Genomic DNA, 24076 nt, shown 5'->3' with positions numbered 1-24076 from the left:
CCTGTCCCGTATAGCAGGCTGTGCGAGTCCGTAGATGGAGCTGCCCTTTGGTCATAACTCCTGGCTCTATGTGCTGCTTTGCCCCGGGCGCTGTGTGTGGGCCAGAAGACTTGAAATCCTCTGCCCGGCGGATTCTGCTGGCAAGACTTGCAGTGCCCACCAGCCTAGGGCTCCGCACCCTGAGGTGTGCACAGGTCCTGAGGGAGCTATGAGCTCTCCCCTCAGCGACAGTGTTCTCCTACGTCTCACTTTGTTTACGGTTGTTTCTCAACTGAACTGTGTGTGTCGCCTTGCTCTCCAGAACAGTCGCTCCACCCACCCGGGCTCCTAAGCTAGTGGGTGGGAGGCCCCAGACGATATGGTGACCACCCTTAATGACCCTACCCTAACCCAGTCCTGGTGAGAGGGTACCTGGCTATGTGTGTTTGTGAATTGTGGTTTATCGGCACTGACCTCCTACTTACCCAGGATGAATACTGCATCTCTGGTGAGGTGCAGTACTCTGTGGTGACTGAAGCCTCAGGGGCGCCACAATTACATAGAAAAAAACTGCTGAAAAAATGCATTTCATTCTGATCCTTAATCCCTTAAATGGATCTCAGAATACATGCAATACTAAATAGATCTCTTAAAATTTCATAATGCATTATACACTTTTTCTGAAATGTATTTTCAAATGATTAGCCCGGTTGCAACATGTTTCAGTCAATCTCTACCACCTAGCCTTATTGAGTGTTCCCCCCTCAGTGTTCCACCTCCCTGCTGAGATCTCTCACCACTCAGTAGAAGCTGCAGTTGTCAATCAGGCTCGGAGGGAATTCACTTCTACTCAAGAGCAATGTCAGTCTATAGCTGGACTAATTCTCATCTTGACAGTAATTTTATTCAGCAATTGTGATACCTCATTTCAGAGAGTATACACAAGCCTCATTGGGACACGGCAATCTATTTTATATCTGCAGTTTGTATTGTGAAATCTAGTGATCAATCCACTTCAAAAACTCCTCTTTACCTGTAGTTTTTGATTGGTGTTTAAACTAACTTCACATAAAGATTATCCAAATCACTTTCTTAATATTTCTTAATTCTTCTCTATGTCGCTGATGAAGTTCTGCATATACAGTAAATGATCATATAGACAATTTAATCTGTTTAAAAGTGTAATTCAAGGAGATAAAAAAAATTCTACTGTCCTTGCCCTACATCTATAAAGATGCCATGCGCAATGCTGTTTCATATCCTCACACTCCCTGTAATTGTGCAGCTGGAGATGCTCCTTGCTGCTCCCCCTTCCCTCTGGGACATTACATTACACATCAGGGGTATGGCCTGTGCCAGCCCACTAGGTTGGACCTTTATATATGCAGCAATACCAAATATATTTATTTTTTAAGGACTATTTTTAATAGGTGAGGGAGAATCATTAAACATTCTAATGTTTTCATTTTTCTTTAATATTACTAATTCAACTTATGCTCATCTGATTGCTTGTGTCCTATGATGACACGCTAAAATAATACACAGAAAAGGACCTAACTCAAAAGAAGTCACAGAAAAAACTCACCAAAACCAGCCATTAGCCAACAGGTCAAACAGCAAATGCAGTCGCAGGATACAGCCGGCCGTCTATGATATCGGTGAAGACAACACAGGTCTAGAATACCGGTGAGACAACCACTGACAGCCTACCATATCATGGAGGGGGTGGCTGCTGGTATTAAAACTGCAAACAGATGGGGTTTGCATAGGACGCCAGTCACACAGGTTCGTGCAATTCATAGTGTCTGGCAGCCTATTGATGACGCCCATACTACTTGATGAGGCGGGATGCTCAGTACTATACAAGTGCCTCAACACACAGCACAAACACCCCAAAGGGCCCAACTGCATCCTGCCAAAAATTGTGCAATAAAAAAAAATATATAAAATATGTCATGATCCTTTCCGGGCTAAGCCGGGGCTGGTATGCCATCTCTGGATTTCAGGTCATGCAGGGGTTAATTGCTTTCTGCCTCATTCTGGAGGTCAGGCTGCTATATCCTGGCACTGCACCTGTGGAGCTTTGCCCATAATAGTTCTGCTCTGCAGGATGTGAGCCTGGCTTCTGTCAGTGTTCCCTTATCCGTCCCATATTTCAGTTACCGTTTTGACCTGTGCCCCTTCCTGTTCTGCCTTTCTGCCTCTGTCCCCCTTTGACTTCCCAGTCCCGTCCCGTGTCTCTCCTGTCTTGTTTCTCCTGGACCGCTTGTTTACCTAGCCTCTCCTGACCTCCCTGCCCCATCTCTTTGTGTTTGATTTCCCAGTGTCCAACCTTGCTTTGTTTGTACCGGACTTCCATGTTACTCCTGATTCTGACCTTTGGTTTGTATCTGACCATGTTTTTTGCTTCTCCCTCTGGTTTCCTATTGACTTCCTGGTTTGACTTGGCTAGCTGACTTGCCTATTGTTTTTGTGTCCTCTAGTGGATATTCTGCTTATTGCACCTTTTGTCAGTTTTTTCCACTAGAGCAGTGTGACAAAATGATATTATAATGAGGTATTGGTCCATATTTTAGCCAAAATACGTAAGCGACATCAACGATCCCCACGCTTACGAGTCCGTACACTAAATTCAAAATAATTCACAGAAAAGGACATAATTCAAAAGAAGTCAATATCGCAAGCGTGAGGACCCTTGACGCCGTGGTACGAGCTTATGTATTTTGGCCAAAATATGGACCATTACCTCCCATTAATATAATTTTATATCATTTTTTTATTGCACACTTTTCAGCAGACTGCAGCCGGGCCCTTTGGGGTGTCTGTGCTATGTGTTGAAGCCCGCCTGAGCTAATAGTATCGGCATCATCAATAGGCTGTAAGCCAGACACTGTCCATCCCACATACCTGTGTGACTGGCGTCCTATGCAAACCCCATCTGTGTGCAGTTTTAATACCAGCAACCACCACCTTCATGATATGGTAGGTTGTGAGTGGTTGACTCATCAGTATTCTGCACCTGTGTTGCCCCCACCTTTATCATAGGGGACCGGCTGCATCCTATTAGTGCATTTGCTGTTTCACCTGTTGGCTAATGGCTGTTTTTGGTGAGTTTTTTCTGACACCCTAAAATAACAGTATCCTCTGATGCCCAGTCTATTGCTGGGCTTCTCAATACAATACACGGCAACCTACAAAGTTGGTAGCCATGGGCGCCTTCATCAGGCACATGGGTGCCATGACAGTCTATAGGAATATAAGTTCTCAATATAAGCATCCCCCAAATTGCATGCCTTTAACGATGCTGTCAACGATTTACCAAAAAATGTGCCGGATATGGCCTTAGACAGCTCCATACACCCGATTCTAAAATACGGCTTCAGCGGGGTTCACACTCAGCGATATCGTTAGCGATATCGCTAGCGAGCATAGCCGCCCCCATCGGTTGTGCGTCATGGGCAAATCACTGCTCGTGGCGCACAACATCGCTAACACACCCGTCACACTATACTTACCTGCCTAGTGACATCACTGTAGCCGGCAAACCGCCTCCTTTCTAAGGGGGTGGTTCGTTCGGCATCACAGCAACGTCACTAAGCGGCTGCCCAATAGAAATGGAGGGGCGGAGATGAGCGGCCGTAAAATCCCGCCCACCTCCTTCCTTCCTCATTGCGAGCGGCCGCAGGTATGAAGTTGTTTCTCGTTCCTGCGGTGTCTCACGTAGTGATGTGTGTTGCCGCAGGAACGACGAACAACCTGCATCCTGCAGCAGCAACGATATTCAGGATTAGAATGACTGGACAACGATAAACAATATGATGAGTATTTTTGATCGTTACCGGTCATTCCTGGGGTGTCACATGCAACGACGTCGCTAACGAGGCCGGATGTGCGTCACGAATTCCGTGACCCCAACGACATCTCGTTAGCAATGTTGTTGCGTGTAAACCCCGCTTTAGTTTCTTATATGCGCGTTACCAAGTACGGTGATGCCGGGAGGGGTTTAAGGATAAATATTGGTACCCATCTGCCTGATTGGAGTTGGAAGTGATAAATAACATGAAGATTAATGATAAAGAATGGGAATTTACCTATGAATAATTTTGATAAGAGGGGTTATATTGGGGAACGCTTTTATTACAAGGTTTGCCTTTTGGCATTGGACTCAAGCCTTCATCAGTCATCTTTGGCAAGCAGATATTGACATGCCAGCCATTATCACACACCTTTACACAATCACAAAGATTTTCATTCATTCATTCATTAATTTAAAATAATTAGATCTGGAGATTAATATCGGATGCAATTAGAAATTTTAATAGAATACATTATTCACAAGAAAAGTGTAGGAGTCCAAAAAGGTTGAAATAGATGGACCTAGGTATTTTTCAACCTATGTTGCTATGTAATAATTTCATAATCTGCCTATTATTAATAACTACAATTTGTTAAAAGCAAAGAAAATCAAGAACTTCACATATAGTAATCTTCAGAAAGGAGGTTACGTCATCCCCAGGATTCCAGTGTGCGGCTGTCTCCAATTATACTGTAGAGAAACAGGCACAAAAAGATGAATTAGAAAAGCAAATATGTCCGATTCTGTCTGGTTATATAAAAATGTAAAGTACTTTCATTTAAAACAGATTTATTCTAGTGACTTTATGGTTTACAAAAACAATCAAATGTTTTACCAAAGTGGAGAACAAAGGCCAGAAGCATCTGTCATTCTGAAGGATTCAGAAAACCATAGAATTACATGGACAACAACCCACTGATTTAAATAAGAATAATGGTCCATCCTTCACTGGTGGACTCAGATGATCCAGGAATTACATGGACAACCCAATGATTTTAAAAATAATTGGATAATGGTGACTCCCTCAGTGGTTGTCTCAACTAACAGACAGTCATGTGGTTTCTGGCAATAGAAGGTCACAGTGTTTGGCTGCGCAGAATGCTCCCTGACTTTCTATTGTTACATAGTTACATAGTTACATAGTTACTTAGGTTGAAAAAAGACCTAGGTCCATCTAGTTCAACCTTCCTCCACCAGTTCTACATTTAGTCACTAAGTCATTTATAACCAACAATGTTTTGTGTACTGAGGAAATCATCCATCATCCAGTTCCTACTGTGATTATTCATTGTACTAAGTAGCTTTCCTGCTGGATTTTAATCTCTCTCCCTTTTGACGCAGTAGGAGCTCGCCTCCACCCAGCTGCTGATCATCATTCTTGGTGCTTAAATGCACCCATCTTCTCTGGACTGGTGCTGGTGATATTTTTCAGTTCATTCAAGTCTTGATTGCAAGCAGGTGGCTTGTACCACTCTGTAGTTATATTGCTCCTGCTGTTAGTAGTCATTGTATTAGGTAGCTCCTCTGCTGGGTTTTCATCTTTCTCCCTTTAGTTCCTAGTGCAGCTCTCCTTCCATCCAGCTGCTGATTATCAGCATTCCCCTTGTACTTAAATGCTCCCTTCTTCCCTGGGCTGGTGCTGGTGATATTGTTCAAAAGTATAATATTCAATATAATTATCCAACATAATATAGTGAATATAGTATAGGGACTCGTAAGTGTGAGGACCCTTGATGACTGGGTTACGAGCTTACGTATTTTGGCCTTAATTTGGACCAATGCCTCACTTTATTAAATTTATATTTTTTATTGCACAATTTTCCTTGTGTCTGTCCTGTGGGATACAGTTAAAAAGTGCTGGACACCTGATCTAATAGTATGGACGTCATCAATAGTCTGTAAGCCAGGCACTGTGCATCACACGTACCTGTGTGACTGATGACCTATGTAAACCGCATTTGTTTGCATAATTAATACAAGCAACCACTCCATGGTTGGCTGTGAGTGTCTGTCTCATAGGTATTCTGAACCTGTGTTACCCCCCACCCTTATCGTAGGGGGCCAGCTGTATCCTGCGAGTGCATGTGTTATTTGACCCTTGTTGGTTAATGGCTTTTTCTGGTGAGTTTTTTGAAACTGAGCACTTGCTAACATGGTTTGTCACAGTTTATTATTGATTTTCGAGAAACTCAGAAAGTTGATTCTTGATTCCATTGGGACTCACAATATAAATTCCCTATTAGTATATCTTTGAGTGTGGGAGGAAACCGGAAAACTCGGGAGTAAACCTACTCAAACACGGGGAGGAAACACAAACGCCTTAAAGATGTTGTTCTTGATGGATTTTGAACCCAGGACAAAAGTGGTTCAAAGCAACAGTTCCAACCACAGACCACCCATGACATATCATTACCATATCAAGCACTGTACTGAATGATACAATTATTAACAATTATTTAAGGATGACCTATCCGTGGATTTTCTTTTATACTGAGTTCCTCTTCCAATTGGTGCTACGTCACTGATTTTAGGGCAGTTTTTGATGCCAACCAGACCTCAACCACCGATATTCTTTGTGAGTTGACTTTTTCTTCTCTAGTCAATAAAAACATGGCCACACACAGAGAATTTCTATAATATAAGGCCTAGTTGGTGGAAAGGAAAATTTGCATAATTACTCTCAAGGGGTAAAGCTTTGGAATGGAGGGGTACAGAAATGAAAGAAAACCTGTTTCAGAATCAGTGGAACGGCGATGATTGGAAGAGGTACTTAGCAATTAAAAATACAGTAGAAGGTCCTCCTTAATTGCAGTCTTAAAAGAAACTATAAATATGAGGTTATATAATACTCACTGAATTTATATGACCCATTGTACCCTTTATACTGATCTCTCCAATCACTATAAAATGTTAGCACCAGACTATTGGATTCAGAGGTAATGACAGGGATATTTCTTGTACCGCAGAATGGTCCATAAAGAATGTCCCCATCCTGGACTTGTATATTATCGTACATGCAGAAAACCCCATACTCCATTTGAAAATTAGTGATGCTCAGGACAACCTGAAAAGATCGGAAGAGTACATCATAAATCAATTATATATTGAATCACTCTGCAATATATGGATTATTAAAGGGGTTGTCCTCTACTTGGAAAACCTTTTCTCATTCCCCTTGTTCGTTCCAGAAAAAAATAAGTTGCACTCACCTCCGGTGTTCTTGGGTTCCACTTGACATTGTTATGACATGTAGGCCCCGCAACCAATCACCGCTGGCTTCCTTCATCCCGCTTTCGGACATTTGAGCAGGAAGTCAGTGCAGCGCTCACATCTTGCTCTTACATCCGAAGGCAGGTAGACAGACGCCGGGTGCTGACTGGTCACGGGGCCTGCGTGTCATAGTAATGTAACGTGGGTCCTGGGACGTGACTTAAGACATCGTTGGAACCGTGGCTGCTTTGGAGGTGAGTATAGACATTTCTTTTTCTGGGGCGAGCAAGGGTAATGAGAAGAGGTTGTCCAAGTAGTGGACAACCCTTTTAATGAAACACACATACTAGAAAATTCTAACTTAATTTGGTTGTGAAGAATCTTGAGGCAATTTCATGCATTGATCTTTGCTCTGTTATGTCAATTGTAGAATTTGCAACTTGTTTGAGTGTAAAGAGAAAGAAGAAAACTTTACCCTATTTCCAACTGGAGCTGTCATTGTATAGGTGCATCTTAGATTATTGGCATAGTTATTTGGGTAACTGGGGGATGTTATGGTTCCTTGAGCTGCATAGTATGTACCTCCGCATGAAACTGAAAAAAACATAATTTAAGTCATTATTATAATAAGTTAAAAATTAGAAAAAAGATGGCATACATTTCTTTTGTTTCTCAATAGTAATTAAAGTAAGTTTGACAGTACAAAATGACTGTTTAAACCAAGCAAAGTTGCTTGGTGCACCCTTGGCGTCTCCAATCAGTTCACTGCATTCTTCTCACTTGTTTTATTTTTATCTCAGCCCTTCCTATCACTTTCCTTGACATCTCTTACCTTATAGAGCCAAAGAAGGGCAGAGATGGATGGAAAATATGTATTATCTACTTATTGAAGTATTATCTACTGAAGGTGTACTAAATTACTTGGCCATGCCAAGGGTGTACAGAGCACCGATACTTGATTTGAGCAGTCAATCTGTACTGACAAGGACTAGGTAACAAAACCCACAATAATGATAGAGGACGGTAGAGTAGAAAGAGGTGGCCAGCTGATACAGTTGTGTAATGGATATGTCTCAAAATTGTAAGCTTCTTCAACCCCATGGGTTAGAAAAACAGAATAGTGTCAACCAAGGATCAGAGGGTTGTCTGTGCTTCGGATAAATATCCCAAAGAAGATTCTGAGAGACAGGATCGGTAGGGTTGCGATATATTATCAACGCGTTTCGAAGTCATTTGACTTCTTCATCAGGAATAAACCTCAAATGATTCAATATAATGTGTTTCGAAGTTATTCGAGTTCTTCATCAGGAGTAAACCACAAATGGTTTAATATAATGTGTTTCAAAGTCATCCGACTTCTTCATCAGGAAAAAAACACAAATCGTTTAATATAATGTGTTTCAAAGTCATCCGGCTTCTTCATCAGGAATAAACCACAAATGTTTTAATATAATGTGTTTCTAAGTAATCCAACTTCTTCATCAGGAATAAGCCACAAACTTTTTAATATCAATGTATTTCAAAGTCATCTGAGTTCTTCAAACTGTGGCTTGTTCCTGATGAAGAAGACAGATGACTTTGAAACAAAGTGATAATAAACCGCATCACTATCGGCCCCATGTCCTGGAATTTTCTTTGGCCTATTTATCAGCAGCACAGAGAACCCTCTTATCCCTTCTTGGCACTATTCTGTGCTGATGGATAACCCTTAAGGTATGTAAATTTATTATTTTGTCTTGGATAACATTTATAGCAGTTGTTGGATTTCAGTGAGGATTCGTACCTTTAAGTTCTATTGATCATATTAAAAAATACAAAACAGTATAATAAATTATAATACCAAAAATAAAATAATACTATACCTGTGGTGTATGAAGCTTTGAAACCAGTTCCAGCAACACTGTTATCAGTGACAAATTCAACCAGTAATTGGTTGGTTGTTCCAATAACTGGAGGCACAACTCCAGATCCACAAGTTTTGTTTACAATTGCTGGATAGTTCTTAGTAGGACCGTCATAAATCTTAATGTAGTCAGATGCACAGTTAGGAGAGGACTGGACATCAAAGGCAACAAAATTCAACGAAACCTAAAATCATTAAGGAAATTGTTAATTAGTTTCTAATAATAAGATGAAGAACAGCCTGCATTTACTAAGTAGGTGTGAGTAATGAATGGCAGAAATAATCAAGAAATACCGTAAGTCTTAAGCCTCAACATAGGAAAACGTAAATATATTGTAAGTTTGATCATAGCGATGGTTTTATAAGTTTAGATTTCTACATACTAATTAAGAATTATCCCATGTTAACATTATGGATAAAAGGGCCATATATGGGGATCACAGTTGACTAATCAGTTGACAGACAGGGAAAGAGACAGAGAGACAGAGAAGGAAAGAGACAGACAGGAAAAGAGACAGAGACAGACAGGAAAAGAGACAAACAGGAAAAGAGAGAGACAGACAGATAGAGACAGAGGCAAACAGGAAAAGAGACAGAAACAGACAGGAAAAGAGACAGAGACAGACAGGAAAAGAGACAGAGACAGACAGGAAAAGAGACAGAGGCAAACAGGAAAAGAGACAGAAACAGACAGGAAAAGAGTTAGACAGGAAAAGAGACAGAGACAAACAGGAAAAGAGACATAGAGACAGACAGGGAAAGAGACAGACAGGAAAAAAGACAGAGACAAACAGGGAAAGAGACATAGAGACAGAAAGTTAAAGAGACAGACAGGAAAAGAGACAGAGACAGACAGGAAAAGAGACAGAGACAGACAGGAAAAGAAACATAGAGACAGACAGGGAAAGAGACAGACAGGAAAAGAGACAGAGACAAACAAGAAAAGAGACAGACAGGAAAAGAGATACAGACAGGAAAAGAGACAGAGACAAACAGGAAAAGAGACAGAGACAGACAGGAAAGAGACAGACAGGAAAAGAGACAGAGACAGACACGAAAGAGACAGACAGGAAAAGAAACAGAGACAGACAGGAAAAGAGACAGTCAGTAAAAGAGACAGAGACAGACAGGAAAAGAGACAGACAGGAAAAGAGACAGAGACAGACAAGAAAAGAGACAGACAGACAGGGAAAGAGACAGACAGGAAAAGAGACAGAAACAGACAGGGAAAGAGACAGACAGACACAGACAGACACAGACAGACAGACAGAGAGGGAGACAGACAGAGACTGGGAGAGAAACAGAGAGACAGTTACTATCCCGGGCAACGCTGGGTGCTACAGCTAGTAGTCATATATATTTCAGTCATAACACAATATTTTCTGTTCTCATCTTCCTGATATATTTGAAATCAAATTTTGTCCTGTTTCAAAAAAAATTGAGAACTTGTCATTAATTCAGTTTCTTCATTATTGTACCTGATTTGATGGTGTTCTGATCAGGAAAACACAGCTGGCATTATTTGGGTACGCAGATGGGTAGTTGGCAGAGGTCAGAATTCCACTACCTTGATTATATAAATTACCACAGACATCTAAACGGGATTTAATAATAATTTAATCAACATTTATACACACAAAACAAATCTTTATGGCACCAATATCCCGATCTAATGTTGGATGCAACTTTTTGAAAAATGTGAATCTGCAAGAACTTACTGCATTGATACAACCGGTTGATTTTGGAAATATCGAGAACGCTCACTCCATCTCTTTGTCCAATAGAGACGCTGGGATTAGGTATGGGAATAATGGTGTTTTGTCCTGTAGTGTTACTAAATGCGTCACTGTGAGATACATGAGATAAAATAATGGGTGTAAACGTGAGATTGTAACCATGTATACTCGTAATTACTGATGTCATTGACCAATAACTTACCGCTCATAATGCATCACCGATGCGTAGTCGTACTCCACACCAAGATTATTAGTGTTTAGTTTATTAAAATTTGGAAGATCACCTATAAGACAAGATATCTGTATTAGACTAGATCTCATAAGGATATAGTTACATAGTTACATAGTTTTATATATATATATTTCATTTAAAAGTACAACTTGTCCTACAAAAAACAACCCCTTATACGGCAGGATTGATTGAAAAGTAAAAATGTTACGGCTCTCGGAAGAAGGGGAGTAAAAAACAAAAACGGAAAATGGAAAATCGCCCAGGGGTGAAGTGGTTAAACGGGAACAAAGGCCTAACATGGACACCCAGCAATGAGAAGCTGCATTAATGTAATGTCCAACTTATTGGGTGGTTACACCATTGTTTGCAATACTGAAAAAAAAAAAAAAAATATGACCTGGAATATAAGTTTGCATGCATGTGTAAAAGCCATTTTATCACGGCAAGGTGACCCCCATCAGGATGGTCCTAGCATTTATGTCACTAGTGTGAGGTATAGCGACCACCAATGTTGTAAATGGTCGCTATATGGCGCAGTGGAGATGATCCCCTGTGATATTAAACTGAAAATGTTACTATGGCTCTGTAGTTCCACAAAGTCTTGGTATTGCATTTAAGGGTCATTTGGTTCCCTTTAACAATAGCCAGTGTGTTCTACAGGTCTGGAGAATCACATACCTCCACCTTTAGGTGTGTCCGGTCTGATTTAAGAATCTGTTTCTTTGGTCACATGGTGCTTGGAAAGACTTCACTTCCTGGAGGCATCCTGGAAGGAGTCCATGTGGATTAGAGCAGGCTGCAGTTTCCCTGATGTCACTGGCTTGGAGGCCAGGTGTATGGAACCTTTGGTCGCTCTGCACTTAGGGAGCAGGAATCCTCCTGGGATCTGGACTCACCGTTGTCCGTGGCTGAGAGCAAGGCACAGTTCCCAGTTGGTGATCTCAAAGAGGAAGTCTTCCTAAAGATCCATGGGAGCCCTGCTCAAGCTCCTGAAAAGCTGATGGAAACCTTTGCAGAAGGTAACAGCCTTGAAAGCCGTGGGGGTGTATACTGGCTGGGTCCGTTACTAATGCGCTAATGTGAAAAACTGTATCCAAATCAATGTGTGTGATACCTCAGTTAACCGGATTGTAATAACGTGTATGTTCCTTTAAGCCAGAAGAGGCTTTAAGTTGCAAGGGTGGATTTTGCGGCATAAAATAAACCGACTGGACTTTTAAATGGAAAAGTGTTCCTGTGTGCCTCAGTTATAGCAGCCAAGTGAGTGTTCCCCAATACATTGTGAGCACAGCCACACACTAGACATATAATAAGATTTTTAAATATTAGATGCTAGGTCCATCCTGATATGGGCCACCTTGTCGTGATTGGATGACCTTTACATTTTTTTTAATCAACATTATCTTAGCTAAGTATCCTATTTTATTTATATGCATTGTCACTGTTTATATACTTATTTTAAAGTATTTTCTCAATTTTTCTTTTTTTTTTTCTTGAGTGTCGCTGTGTAATGGTCAGTATGAACACTCTCCTGCACAATGCATGTATACAAACCTATTATTCCAGTAAATTTCTTTCAGTTTTCTATAGGATCGAGTAAATGCAAAAAAAGGCAACACCCATGCAGTTTGCACAGGATAGCATAGACATGGGTACAATGCAAATTTTACTTGCACGGGTACATTGTTAGTCCTGGCTTTTGCAAAATCTGCAGTCATGTTTTCTGGAATTGGAAATATTCCATATTCAGTATATTCACAGCAATGGTATTACCTGGTGATATGTACTGTAACATGATGGTGACGTAGCTGTCACGGTCGCTCCTCATATGCTCATGTACGAACCCCAGGGCATGGATTAGCTCATGTTGTATGATTCCTTTATACATGCAACCCGCTATGTCTACTGCAACAGACTGTGCTCCACCGGTACGGCCCACATTTGCTGCACACCTAGATAAAGAGAAAGTGAATAAGGCTTTACTTTAATACTCCTTTCAATATTATAATTATTAGGTATAAGACATAAAGCTGCCATTATAGTAGGAGAAACCTAAAAATGTATCTGTAACATTCTAATTTGCATCGTGTTAGGTAAAGGGATATAAAAGATAATGTTGCACTCATCACTTTTTTTCATATTTTCATTCACAAGATGGAAATGGAGACACGTAGCTACAGCTGGTTTGCTTACTGTCACATTTCATCTAGGCCTGGAAGAAGCATGATAGAATGCAAAACAGCTGTAGACATGTGCCCATTATAAAATTTGAAACAGTAGTGAGTGCCACATTACTTTATCTGCTGATTGTGATGCCTGCCTGGAGCCGTGGACTCAGGATCGGTGAAACAGGTGAATAGCGGCAACCGCCCACAAAGCAGGAACCCGGACCCCGCAACCCTTTAACACCTATACAGGGATTTGAAATTATGATAGGGCCCAGGTTGATAGCTGCCCACCGAAGACTGTGGTCCTGAGAATAGCAGTAATCAGGCAGCGTCAAATCCAGAAGGTAGAACTGGGACAAAAATCATCAGGCGGGAGAGTGGTCAGATATCAGGCCAAGGGTCAAAACCGGAACTAGCAGCGAAGTACAGAAACAGCAGGAAGAAGACTGGTTAGGTAGTCAAGCTAAGGTCAATATACGGGAATACAAACAAACAGCAAGGAACCAGAATCTAGCAGGGAATTACAGGACTATACCTGGCACCTGCCACCAGAAGGGAGAAAGCATAAGAGGGGTGTGGTGCCTTCCCATTGGCCCCAGCTGAAAGGTAGCTACTCCAGCCTGAAGGCACACACCACCGCAGTCAACCAATGGTACTGCAGGTCCTAATGAAACCCAGTCTAATAGATGAGCGGAGCCTGCGCCCAGTAGAGCCACTGACTGTTCCCTCATCCCCAGCACTGCCCACAGTGGTGATGCGGCGGCGTCTGGTGATTGAAGCAGAAGTCGATGGAGATGTGACACTGATAACAGCTTTATTCAGTGCTTGTGTTGCTTTCAAACACCACTGTGCATGACAAAAACATCTAAAAAGTGTGTAGAACGGTAACAGAGCTTTTTTTGGATGGACTGTGCTCTGTAGACATGGTATAGCTTTCTAAAGTTTCTTAGACATTTTGTCTTCCACCACAAAAGCTCTTTATTCTGGCTCAGAAGACTGGGGTGACTCACAGACAGTTAGTCTGACTTCATATGACCTTCATATTTTCTAGCAGAATATATGAGAAAGAATGTCAAAAAAAGTTAACCAGATTATTTACAAATTGGAGATGGGTGAATCTATTCTCAGTACTTTAGTCCATCACTCAGGTCAGTAGTTTCTGTAATCTTGATGTTAGACCTGCTAATTTCCTTCCTCCAGCAGCCTAAAACTGAGCAGCAGCACAGTGGCCAAGACCATACAGTAATTTATCAAGACAGGTTCTACTCAAAAAAGGTCTAGCTATAATCAACCAAAGAAGATGAGTGCACAAGTTCAGCATCGTATACAGAGGTTGTCTTTTCAAAATAGATGAGTGAGTACTGCGAATATTGCTGCAAAGGTTAAAGGGATGATGGGGGGGCGTCAGCCTGTCAGTGCTCAGACCATGTGTCGCCCACTGTATCAAAATTGTTTGCTTGGCTGACAACCCAGAAGGAAGACTCTTCTGAAGATGATGCACAAGAAAATTCCACAGTTTTCTGAAGAGAAGTAGACTAATGATATGGATTACTGGAACCGTCTTGTGGTCTGATGAGCCCAAGATAAACTTACTTGATTGAGATGGTGTCAAGCGTGTGGGGCAGCAACCAAGTGAGGAGTATAAAGTAAATTTTGTCTTGCCTACAGTAAAGCATGGTGGTGGAGGGTCATGTTTTGGGCCTGTATGACTGCTGCTGGCTGTGGGGAGGAATCATGAATGCGAACATGTGCTGTGACATAATGAAGCAGAGCATGATCAACTCCCTTCTGAAACTGGGCTGCAGGGTAGCATCCATCATAATAGCAACTCTAAACACACCTTAAAGATGACCACTGCCTTGCTAAACAAAACTGAGGGTAAAGGTGCTGGACTGGTCAAGCGTCTCCAGACCTAAACCCTATGGAGCATCTGTGGGGCCTCATCAAATGAAAGGTGGAGGAGCGCAAGATCGCTAACATCCACCAGCTCCGTCATATCATTAGGGAGGATGGAAGAGGAATCAACGGCTCCGGTGAAGCTCTTGTCAACTCCATATCAAAGACAGTTAAGGCAGTGCTTCAAAAATATTATGTCCAAAAAAAAGTTGAAACTTTGAGCACAATTTGGGCATTTTGCATTTATGGGGCGTATATATTTTTGCTGCCAGCGGTCTAGACATTAATGGCTGTGTGCTGAGTTATTTAGAGGACACCAAATTTACCCTGTTATAAAAGCTGCACACTTAAACTGTACATTGTATCACAGGGTCAGATCTTCACTGTTGTCCCATAAAAAAAAATAAAATATTTACAAAAATGTGAGGGGTGTACTCACTTTTGTGATATACTTTAGAACTGGCATACTCCCAGTTGGATGCCACTTACCAACCAACTAACTCCAAATTATCTTTTTATTCAGCTACTGAATTGGTTAGTATCCCTCTACTCCCACATCTAACACATCTCCACCTCTAATGATGCTATAACTGACAAGGCTGTATTTGTATTTGATAATATAGGATATTGTAAACACATGTACAAGGTTGTCCAGGTGTGACATTTTAGAATTTCTACAAAAGGATTTCGAAATCTCAATTTTCAATTATTTGATTCTAAACTCTTCAGTTAATGTAATTAATGTAAAAATGTTCAGAAAGTTTTTGTTAAAAACTTGGATTTTCGGATCCATATCATGGTATAAAACCTTGGTCAATAGACAGAACATATATCTACAAAATGCAAATCTAGACATATAATATCCTACTGACAAGCTTGTTATGTTAGACAATAGTGGAGAATGTGAGTTTGGAAATTGTTCCCTATCTATAGACAGGGGATAGTTTCTAGACTGCTGGGGCTGTGACTGTTGGGATTCTGAAAATTGTGCGTCTTTGTCCTGTGTGAATGAAGCTGTGGTCGATCATGTGCACTTGTGAAATTTTTCTTGATGGGATCACCAGAGATTGATGAGCGCTGCTCTTGGCTATGACTAAATATTTGACAATGTTAGGCTATTCATATATACAACCCGCTATACACATTAGATGACTGTTGGCCAAACGCTACTTTGGCCAATAATTTGGCCAAATGGCTCTCTCGTCTTACTGTCCAATGTGTTTTGTGAGAAAGACATCCTCCTACATGTTTCACCAAGGAACAAAACGTTCGGCACTCCAAAATTGGACATGCCCGATTGTCATCTCACCCAACAGTAGCTGACCAGCACCCGAATACAGATTAGCATATCTGACAAACCCGTTGATATTAGTCGATTCAGCAGATATTAGACGGACCATATTAATGGTGGTACAACAAACTTTGGACACACAATTCCACTGCACAATAAGAGCAGAAACAGAATTCCGAGTACTTCACTTGATACACACCCAAGCCTAAAAGTAGAACTCACCCACTTCCCGATGTAATGTTGAGATAATTAGCCTCTGCTGCACGAGGGGTGAACCTTACACAAGTAAGGGATTCATATTCCTCCATGGCGGTCTTGAATATGATGCGGTGCCCATCATCTGGGGTTGAAAGAATATTTATGCAATTAATCGATTGTTGAAAAGTTGACATGGTCACCTTATGTATAAAATAAGCAAGAAAAACTTACTATAATCACTTGCTAAAGTGTAGGGCACACTGACCGTCCCGTCTGCAGATTTGGGCCACAAGCATTGTGCGCAGGTTATAGCATTGCGTCCGGATTTCACCAACATGTCACCTTCTTGTACGGCCAAGGATTTTTCTGAATGGAAACGATAATGACATTTTTAAGAGAAATATTCACATCCTACTTATTCAGATCTTAGACCAATGGAAAACATTGAGAGATGAAGTAATGGTTGAACATAAATCTCAATGTAACTTGTGACGTTATTGTAATTTCACATATTATGACTTTCCAATCAATGATACTATTGCCTCTAATCATCTTTCTTGAAAAGACTAGGGCAAAAAAAATGGCGATTCTTGGTGTTTTTATGCCAGTTTCTTCCATCTTTATCAAAATTGGATGTCAAAGCTAATGTAATTCATGATAAGCTGTACCATCCTCTACACTAGAAATCCTACTCATAAGATTTCTATCATGATGCCCAGAGGAGCATGCCACTCGTCAGAACTCCTGATTCCTTAAGACGTATGCGGCTAAGAACTAACAGGCTGGTAATTTCTATGTATGTGACTTTTGTGCTCAGTACATATTTCTACCGGTACAGAATGGTCATAGACCTCAAGTCAACAGAGGAGAAGCTACTATTCCAATCTGCTCTGTTGACGGGATAGTACTGCCAATGTCATGCAGATTGACAAACAGCTCCCCGCAGTTAGGCTACCTAACTATGGAGAGTTGGATGTCAATCAGCAGGACATCGGCTGTAACACCCCATTGACAGAGCAGCCCACTATCTTTACTTGAAGAAGCGGAAGGACTGGTCAATGACTACTCTAACCCGACACCCTGTGGAACAGGCCACTCGTTAGCAATTGTTATTTCTTACGCCCATAGTAATAAACTCAAACAGTCCCAGAAAACCTATTTAAACATCAACACTACAGTTAATGATCTCATTTTTTGCCAGACTGTCTCAATATTAGTGCTCGAAAATTAGGTTTTTACCATTTATTCTATGTCACATTTAAATATTAGCATACATTTTTACCTTTGTTAACTTTCAATATTTTAGAAAAGACTCCTTCGGGCTCTTTTTCAATAATATCTGTAAGTACACATAATGTAGTGAAGTATAGATTTATCTTTAGCTGTTACAATTTTTCTAAGAATACATTTCATATTTCTGTGTTTTAACTCTATGGGGAAAGGAAAAATAGATCCAGCTACATGAATAAAATCTTACATCTTTCTTCGATCGTCTTAAAATCTTGAAACACAAATAAATAACGTCCATATCTAAAACACCAATGCATTTCTTTTGTGTAGCACCCTTAATCATCTTGATTTTACGCTAAGCCTTTACTAACATGTGACAGAATGGCAGGTGGTGAAGCTCACTGATACCAGTGTGTCCTGTAATAGTAGGCACTGGTGTGACAAGTTCATTCATGATATTTCATCCTTCTAAATCTTCCCCATCACCTGTAAATGATATTATTGAGAAGTGGAAGGAACCGCGGCAACTCAGCCCAGAAAGTTAAGGACACGTAAAATTACATAGTGGGGGGAAGAGGGCAGGAAAGTCACCAGTCCAAACCTCTTTGGGCATTAACTTCAACACAAAAAAATGTATCATCTTTAGGAGATTCATCGAATGGGTTTCCTTGGCTGTTCTGCCGCATTCAGTCTTACATCGCCAAGCACAAAACCAAATGTCGGATGGCGTAATGTAAAGCTGCCATCACTGGACTCTGAAGCAGTAGTGTCCAAAGTGAAGGATAACACTTTTCTATTGAGCAATATTGTGGAAATGCGGCACTCCGATTTCTTTTGCCCCTGGTGCTTGGATAGGGTCCAACCCCATAAATATAGAAGTAGAAAATCTGCCAAAAAATAATGAGGTCTTCAGGTCAACACACAACTGAAACTATTAGTAAAAAAAGATAAGGACATTTGTAATTGTATAGACTTACACGTCTATCACACTGTCCTACGGAGAAGTAGAAAATCCGGCACTCAAAATGCATGGATAAGATGAAGATTTTGTTCACAGGTGTGATATTTTGTGTGACAATCAATCAATATGACATTTCGGTCATGAATGACCTTCTTCAGATTAGTTCACACAAGCTGCCTGTGTAATAGATCACTACTATGGAAAATCGCTACAGTAAAATTCCACCCAAAGGGTCCCATATGACAGCGCAAGCCACGTGAGTCTGTTGGGTGGAATTCTTCCACAGCGATCTATTATAAAGGCAGCTTGTGAGAACTAATCTGAGGAAGGTCATTCATGACTGAAACGTCATATTGATCGATTGTTACACAAAATATCATGCCTGTTAATATAATCTTAATCCTATCCACTAATTTTGAGTGCCGGACTTTCTACTTTTCCATCGGGCAGTCTGATGGACATGTAAGTCTATACAATTGCAAATATCCTTACCTCTTTTTTAGTAATAGTGTCAGTTGTGTGGTGACCTGAAGACCTCATTATTTTTTCACTTACTAATTGCTAGAACACATTGATTGACAAGCCCATTTAATTAGACTCTGGTTTTTAAGCAATGCATCCTAAGCATTCAGAATGTCAAGAGTGAATCAACTCATCCCAAGAATCATTAATGTTATGAACTCATGGTAACTCACATGGGACAAATAGGGCTAATTTCTAAACTACTGTACCTGACCCAACCGGTTCATGCACAGACTAAAGTTCCTAGTCCCTGGTGACACCTGCACTGGGTGGGATAACACTAACAACAAATTAGGAGATGACAACTAGGACCTGGCTGCCTAAAAGGCCATTGAGTGTTCCTTGTAGCTCCTTAAAAACTGGCAGACATACAAGCATTATAACACAAAATAAGGAAGGCGTGCAAAGATAGAGGAGATCCCAAAGTGAGACAACATGAATACACAGTAGAAAAAGTAAAGTACTTACTGCAAGAAAGAACAGCCTCCTATTACCTATCAGCAGGAAAAAGGAGGAAGATAGATAGCTGAGACAGTAAAGTTAATAAACCTAGCTGATCTATATCTCACTGGCATAAATCCTTGGCAGTATGGTTGCAAGTCCAAAGAGGGTCCACATTGGAAGATAGCCAGCAGAGAAGACCAGAAAAGGGAGGGTGTAAAAAGCTGCCCTTGCAATGTGATATTACAGACTAAATGACAACTGAAAACACCTGCCGACCAAAAAGAATAGAACAAAGGTAAAAGATAATCAGCACTCAGAGACTGAAACTGCTGTGCCTCAGCTGAGAAGGAAGCCGATCACACAGTACACGATTGCTGGATCGAATCTCAAGACATAACACTTAACTAGAGTAATTGATCAGATTTTAGCAAAGACACATTTATATGTGAAACCTCAGGAATATATGAAGTATCAGAAGACTTGACATTCTGTAATATTAATCTATAAAACAATTATTAAACTATTAAATACCACAAAATTTTACCAGATGGAGGCTTTTCTGATTTCTTCATTTCATTTGGTATAATATCTGTTAAAAAAAAAGCAAGAAGTATATGAATGATACAAACAATTACCAAAATACCCTGAAAGCTATCAATGGTTTTCTCTATGTGAAAGCATTGGTGTACATATGGCCAGAATTAAAGAAATAATTTTATTTTGTTGTGAAATATCAGAACATCACAATCCTGATAGAAGGTTCTGGATGAGTAAATATTTCCATTCTATGACGTTATATGGATGTAGCTAATGTGAGAACTTGACTCTGACAGTGGTAGTGTCAGGAATTTCAAGATTGGAAGTTATCCCCTATCCATGGGCAGGGGATAGTTTTCTGACTGCTGGGGTGTGACCATTGGGATCCTAAAAACTGGGGGTCTTTCTCCTGTGTCTTATGTGAATGAACCAGTGGTCAAGCATGTGCAATTCTGAAATTTTTCTTAATGGGATCACCAGAGATTGATGAGCGCTGCACTTGATTGGTGTTTGGAACTCCCGTAATAACTAATGAAGCAGCCATGTGCATGAATGACCACCTTTCCATTTACGTCAGGCTCTTTAAAGCCCCAGTTATTGGAGTCGAAGGGGATCCAAGCAGTCATAACCACAGTAATCAGGAAGTTATTCCCTATCCTTTGTATAGGGGATAACATTCAAATGACCAGTATTATACAGTTTCTCCTCTATTCAGGACTTTATACAGAAGTACTGAGCAATGTTGCTGTGAATTCAGTACTGGGATGAGATAAAACACTTAGGAACAACCACCAGAAAGATTCTGTCCTCACTGTGTTCCCTTTTTTTCCGCTTTCCCTCCTCTGTAATTTGGTCACTAAATGTTCTGAATATCCACTTTAGCAAGATGAATTTAAACTGATTTTCAGAATGAATGATGAGTTCAAAAGGCAGAAAAAAGGAGAAGTGGCTTATAAGTAAAAGCAAACGCATACTGTCACAGTCATCTCTCTATTTTTTGGAGACAAGTAATGGGTTCAGGGTTGGGATCCCTCATGTCCATCTTGGACTCTACATTTAAATGTTATTTCTGCTTGGTGCTCGAACAGTTAATGTCAGCTTTGCTGTTAGCAGTGCAGGTCAGCTGCAGCTGCTCTGTAGCGACACCTCTTTTGTGTTTCCAGCAATCTTTGCTGATTATACAAAACCATTTGTATTCTGGCTGCCTTGGTGGATGAAACCGCTGAGGATTCATCTCCAAGTCATATCTTCTCCATTTTTGATTGTTTTTCCCTTGTTTATCTCACCTACCGTCATGTTGTATTAGTGCAGCGGTGGGTCTAGTGAACCTTGCCTTTCCACTCACTATCAAGGTCTATAGTAGGGACTTTTCAGGGATTCAAGTTCCTGCTTGACAACAGGTGAGGAACTTGTATAGGGTGTGGCTAGGAGTGCAGGGTACAGCAACAGGTAAAGGAAGGAGGTGTCCCATCTATCCTCTCACTAGTGCCAGGGCCAACCATTATTATTGTATTCCTGGTGCCCTCCTTGTTTTTGGTGCTGTTGTGGAGTGGGGGTTTTTTTGTCCGTCAGACATCTGTTGGTCTGAACACGTGGGCCACGTCTATAAGCGTGACACATACCTGTTTGATAAAGTATATTACAAAGTTTCTTACATTCACTTGTATAATTGATTTTTTTCTATGATTTGCTAAAAGTTCAGCGAGTGTTTAAGAATTCTCTGAATTTTATGTATAAAATATAAAACTCTGCAATAAAGACAAATTGTAAGAATAAAACGAGACCCAGAGAGTGAAGAATAACCCAAGTCACATGAGTGCTTACCATCTTCTGTAAAGCCAGGCATGGAAAACTGTAGAAGAAATATGTGCAATGATTAGTTTGACTACTGAATAAAAAAAGATATACAAGGAGGAGTTTTTTTCGCTAAAACCTTCAACATGAATTGAGTATTTTATTTAAAGCTCTTTATCATGCGCCTATTAAACTAAATAAATATCAATTGTTTGGAATTTTAATTATTATGAATTTGTAAAGATAAATTTTAAAGGGGACCAGCCACATCCCAAAACACCATTTATCCGCAGATATAGTGGTAATCCGCAGGCTCACAGCTCCACCCCAATGACTGGAAGAGAACGGTAAAATGTCGACACTCCAGTGAGCCAGATACACAGAATTTAACTGCTATTTACTTGAAGATTTCCACTATATCAAGAGGTAGTTAGTATTTGTGGAGATGACTGTATCCCTTTAAGGGTACTTAAGAAGGCAAAAACTCCTTTAGAAAAATAACTATTAACACTGTTCTCTCGAAAACATGACGGGTGCCACAAAAATGTATAAAAACTTTACTAAACAGTAAAAAGTATGTGGCCTTATTATTGTCTTTTCATGTTATCTATGTGGCATAAGGAATCTGTCGGAATGATCCATTCACACACCTAAATTGCTTGTGTGGTCATGTCGCTCTCTGAAAGATCATGACGTCCACACCTTTACCTATGCAACTTGTTGCTCCCTCACTGCAAAATCTCTGTTTTAATCCATATGCAAATAAAGCTTAAGTGCTCTGGTAGTGTCAAAGCACTTCCCAAGCTTTTGTCTCCCTGGATCTATTCGCCACCCAGCTCCACCTTCCTCAGCTTGACTGTCAGCTCAATAAACACTATTTAGTCGAGCCAGTTTGCTGGCAGTCAAGTTTTAGATGGTGTGTCTGGGAGCAGAATAAAAGCAATGGGACTGAGGTTTGAGAAGAGCTCTGATCATGCCCAGAGCACTTAAAGAGGTTGTCCACTACCGTAACATTGATGGAGCATCCTTAGGGTAGGTCATCAATGTCTGATCAATGGAGGTGTGACACCCGGCACCCCCGCCATCAGCTATTCTTGATGGTGGCCGGAACTGCTCAGTTATGGAGCTGCATAGCTCTGTCAACTGAATAGTGGCTATGGCCAGCTACTGCACTATTCATTTGAATAGGGGTCCGATGTGCAGTACCTGACTGCAGCCACCATAGAGTAGACAGGGCTGTGCAGCTCTATAGCTGAGCAGTTCCAACCTCCAACACTGGGATCAGCTGATTGGCGGTGGTGACAGGTGTCGTGCCCTCACTGAGTTTACATTGATAACCAATCCTAAAGGTAGGAAATCAATATTAAAATTGAGGACAACCCCTTTAAGTTTTCTGCGAGTGTCAAAGCACTTCCCAAGCCTTAGCCTATCTTGATCTATTCACCACCCAGCCTCACTTTTTTTGCATGACTGACAGCTCACCAGCTGCTGTGTAGTCATGCCAGTGAGCTGTCAGTCAATTTGCAGAAGGTCTGCCTGGGAGGAGAACAGAGTCGAAGAGGTTAAGACTTGAGAAGTGCTTTGATCATGCACAGAGCACTTAAGGTCCATTCATATATAAACTAAAACAACAATTTAGAACAGATTGTATAGCTAGAAGTATGGACAAGTTTCAGAGTTGATCGGGTAGATCATTTGGACTGATTCCCATTAAGCCGAACTCAACTCTAGATTAAAGAATGCAGGAATGCAAGAATGAAGAAGATTTGAGAAGATACTACTAATTCTAATGAGAACATAAACATGTAACTTACCTGAAATGGTGGAGGTCGACTTGTCACGTGTCCTACTACAAAAAGTAGCAGAAGGAGGTTCATTTTCACAGCCATGTTCTAGAGCTTACTCTACACTATTGGCTAGGTCTCTTGGTGAGATGCATGCCAACCTTCAAGTCAGGTCTGGCTTATATACACGCATCTAACCAATCACAGAGCACAGAAAAATATATCCGTACTGGTCAGAAGAGGATCCGGGAACAAAATATAAGCCTGTTATAGATGCATAATTATTTTAATATTTCTTTTGACTACCATGGAGTTCTTTAATTCATTAAGCAAGA

The 24076-nt window shown here is 40.7% G+C and overlaps 1 protein-coding gene across 1 annotated transcript; it reads right to left on the bottom strand.

The window, feature by feature from the left end:
- Positions 1-1043: 1043 nt before the first annotated feature.
- LOC142257672 (embryonic protein UVS.2-like) lies at positions 1044-23846 on the bottom strand. Its single transcript, XM_075329810.1, has 15 exons — positions 23772-23846; positions 21988-22015; positions 20171-20215; positions 17947-17970; positions 17752-17808; positions 16701-16835; positions 16494-16611; positions 12690-12868; positions 10887-10968; positions 10667-10794; positions 10427-10542; positions 8908-9133; positions 7521-7639; positions 6689-6899; positions 1044-1111 (listed from the first exon to the last, which is right to left on the bottom strand). Exons 1-15 carry the CDS (start codon positions 23844-23846, stop codon positions 1044-1046), a joined length of 1611 nt encoding a protein of 536 aa, XP_075185925.1.
- Between the last annotated feature and the right edge of the window lie 230 nt (positions 23847-24076).

The sequence above is a fragment of the Anomaloglossus baeobatrachus genome, chromosome 12 (assembly GCF_048569485.1).
Source record: "Anomaloglossus baeobatrachus isolate aAnoBae1 chromosome 12, aAnoBae1.hap1, whole genome shotgun sequence".
Classification (NCBI taxonomy): domain Eukaryota; kingdom Metazoa; phylum Chordata; class Amphibia; order Anura; family Aromobatidae; genus Anomaloglossus; species Anomaloglossus baeobatrachus.
This window is presented reverse-complemented; position numbering and strand designations above follow the sequence as displayed.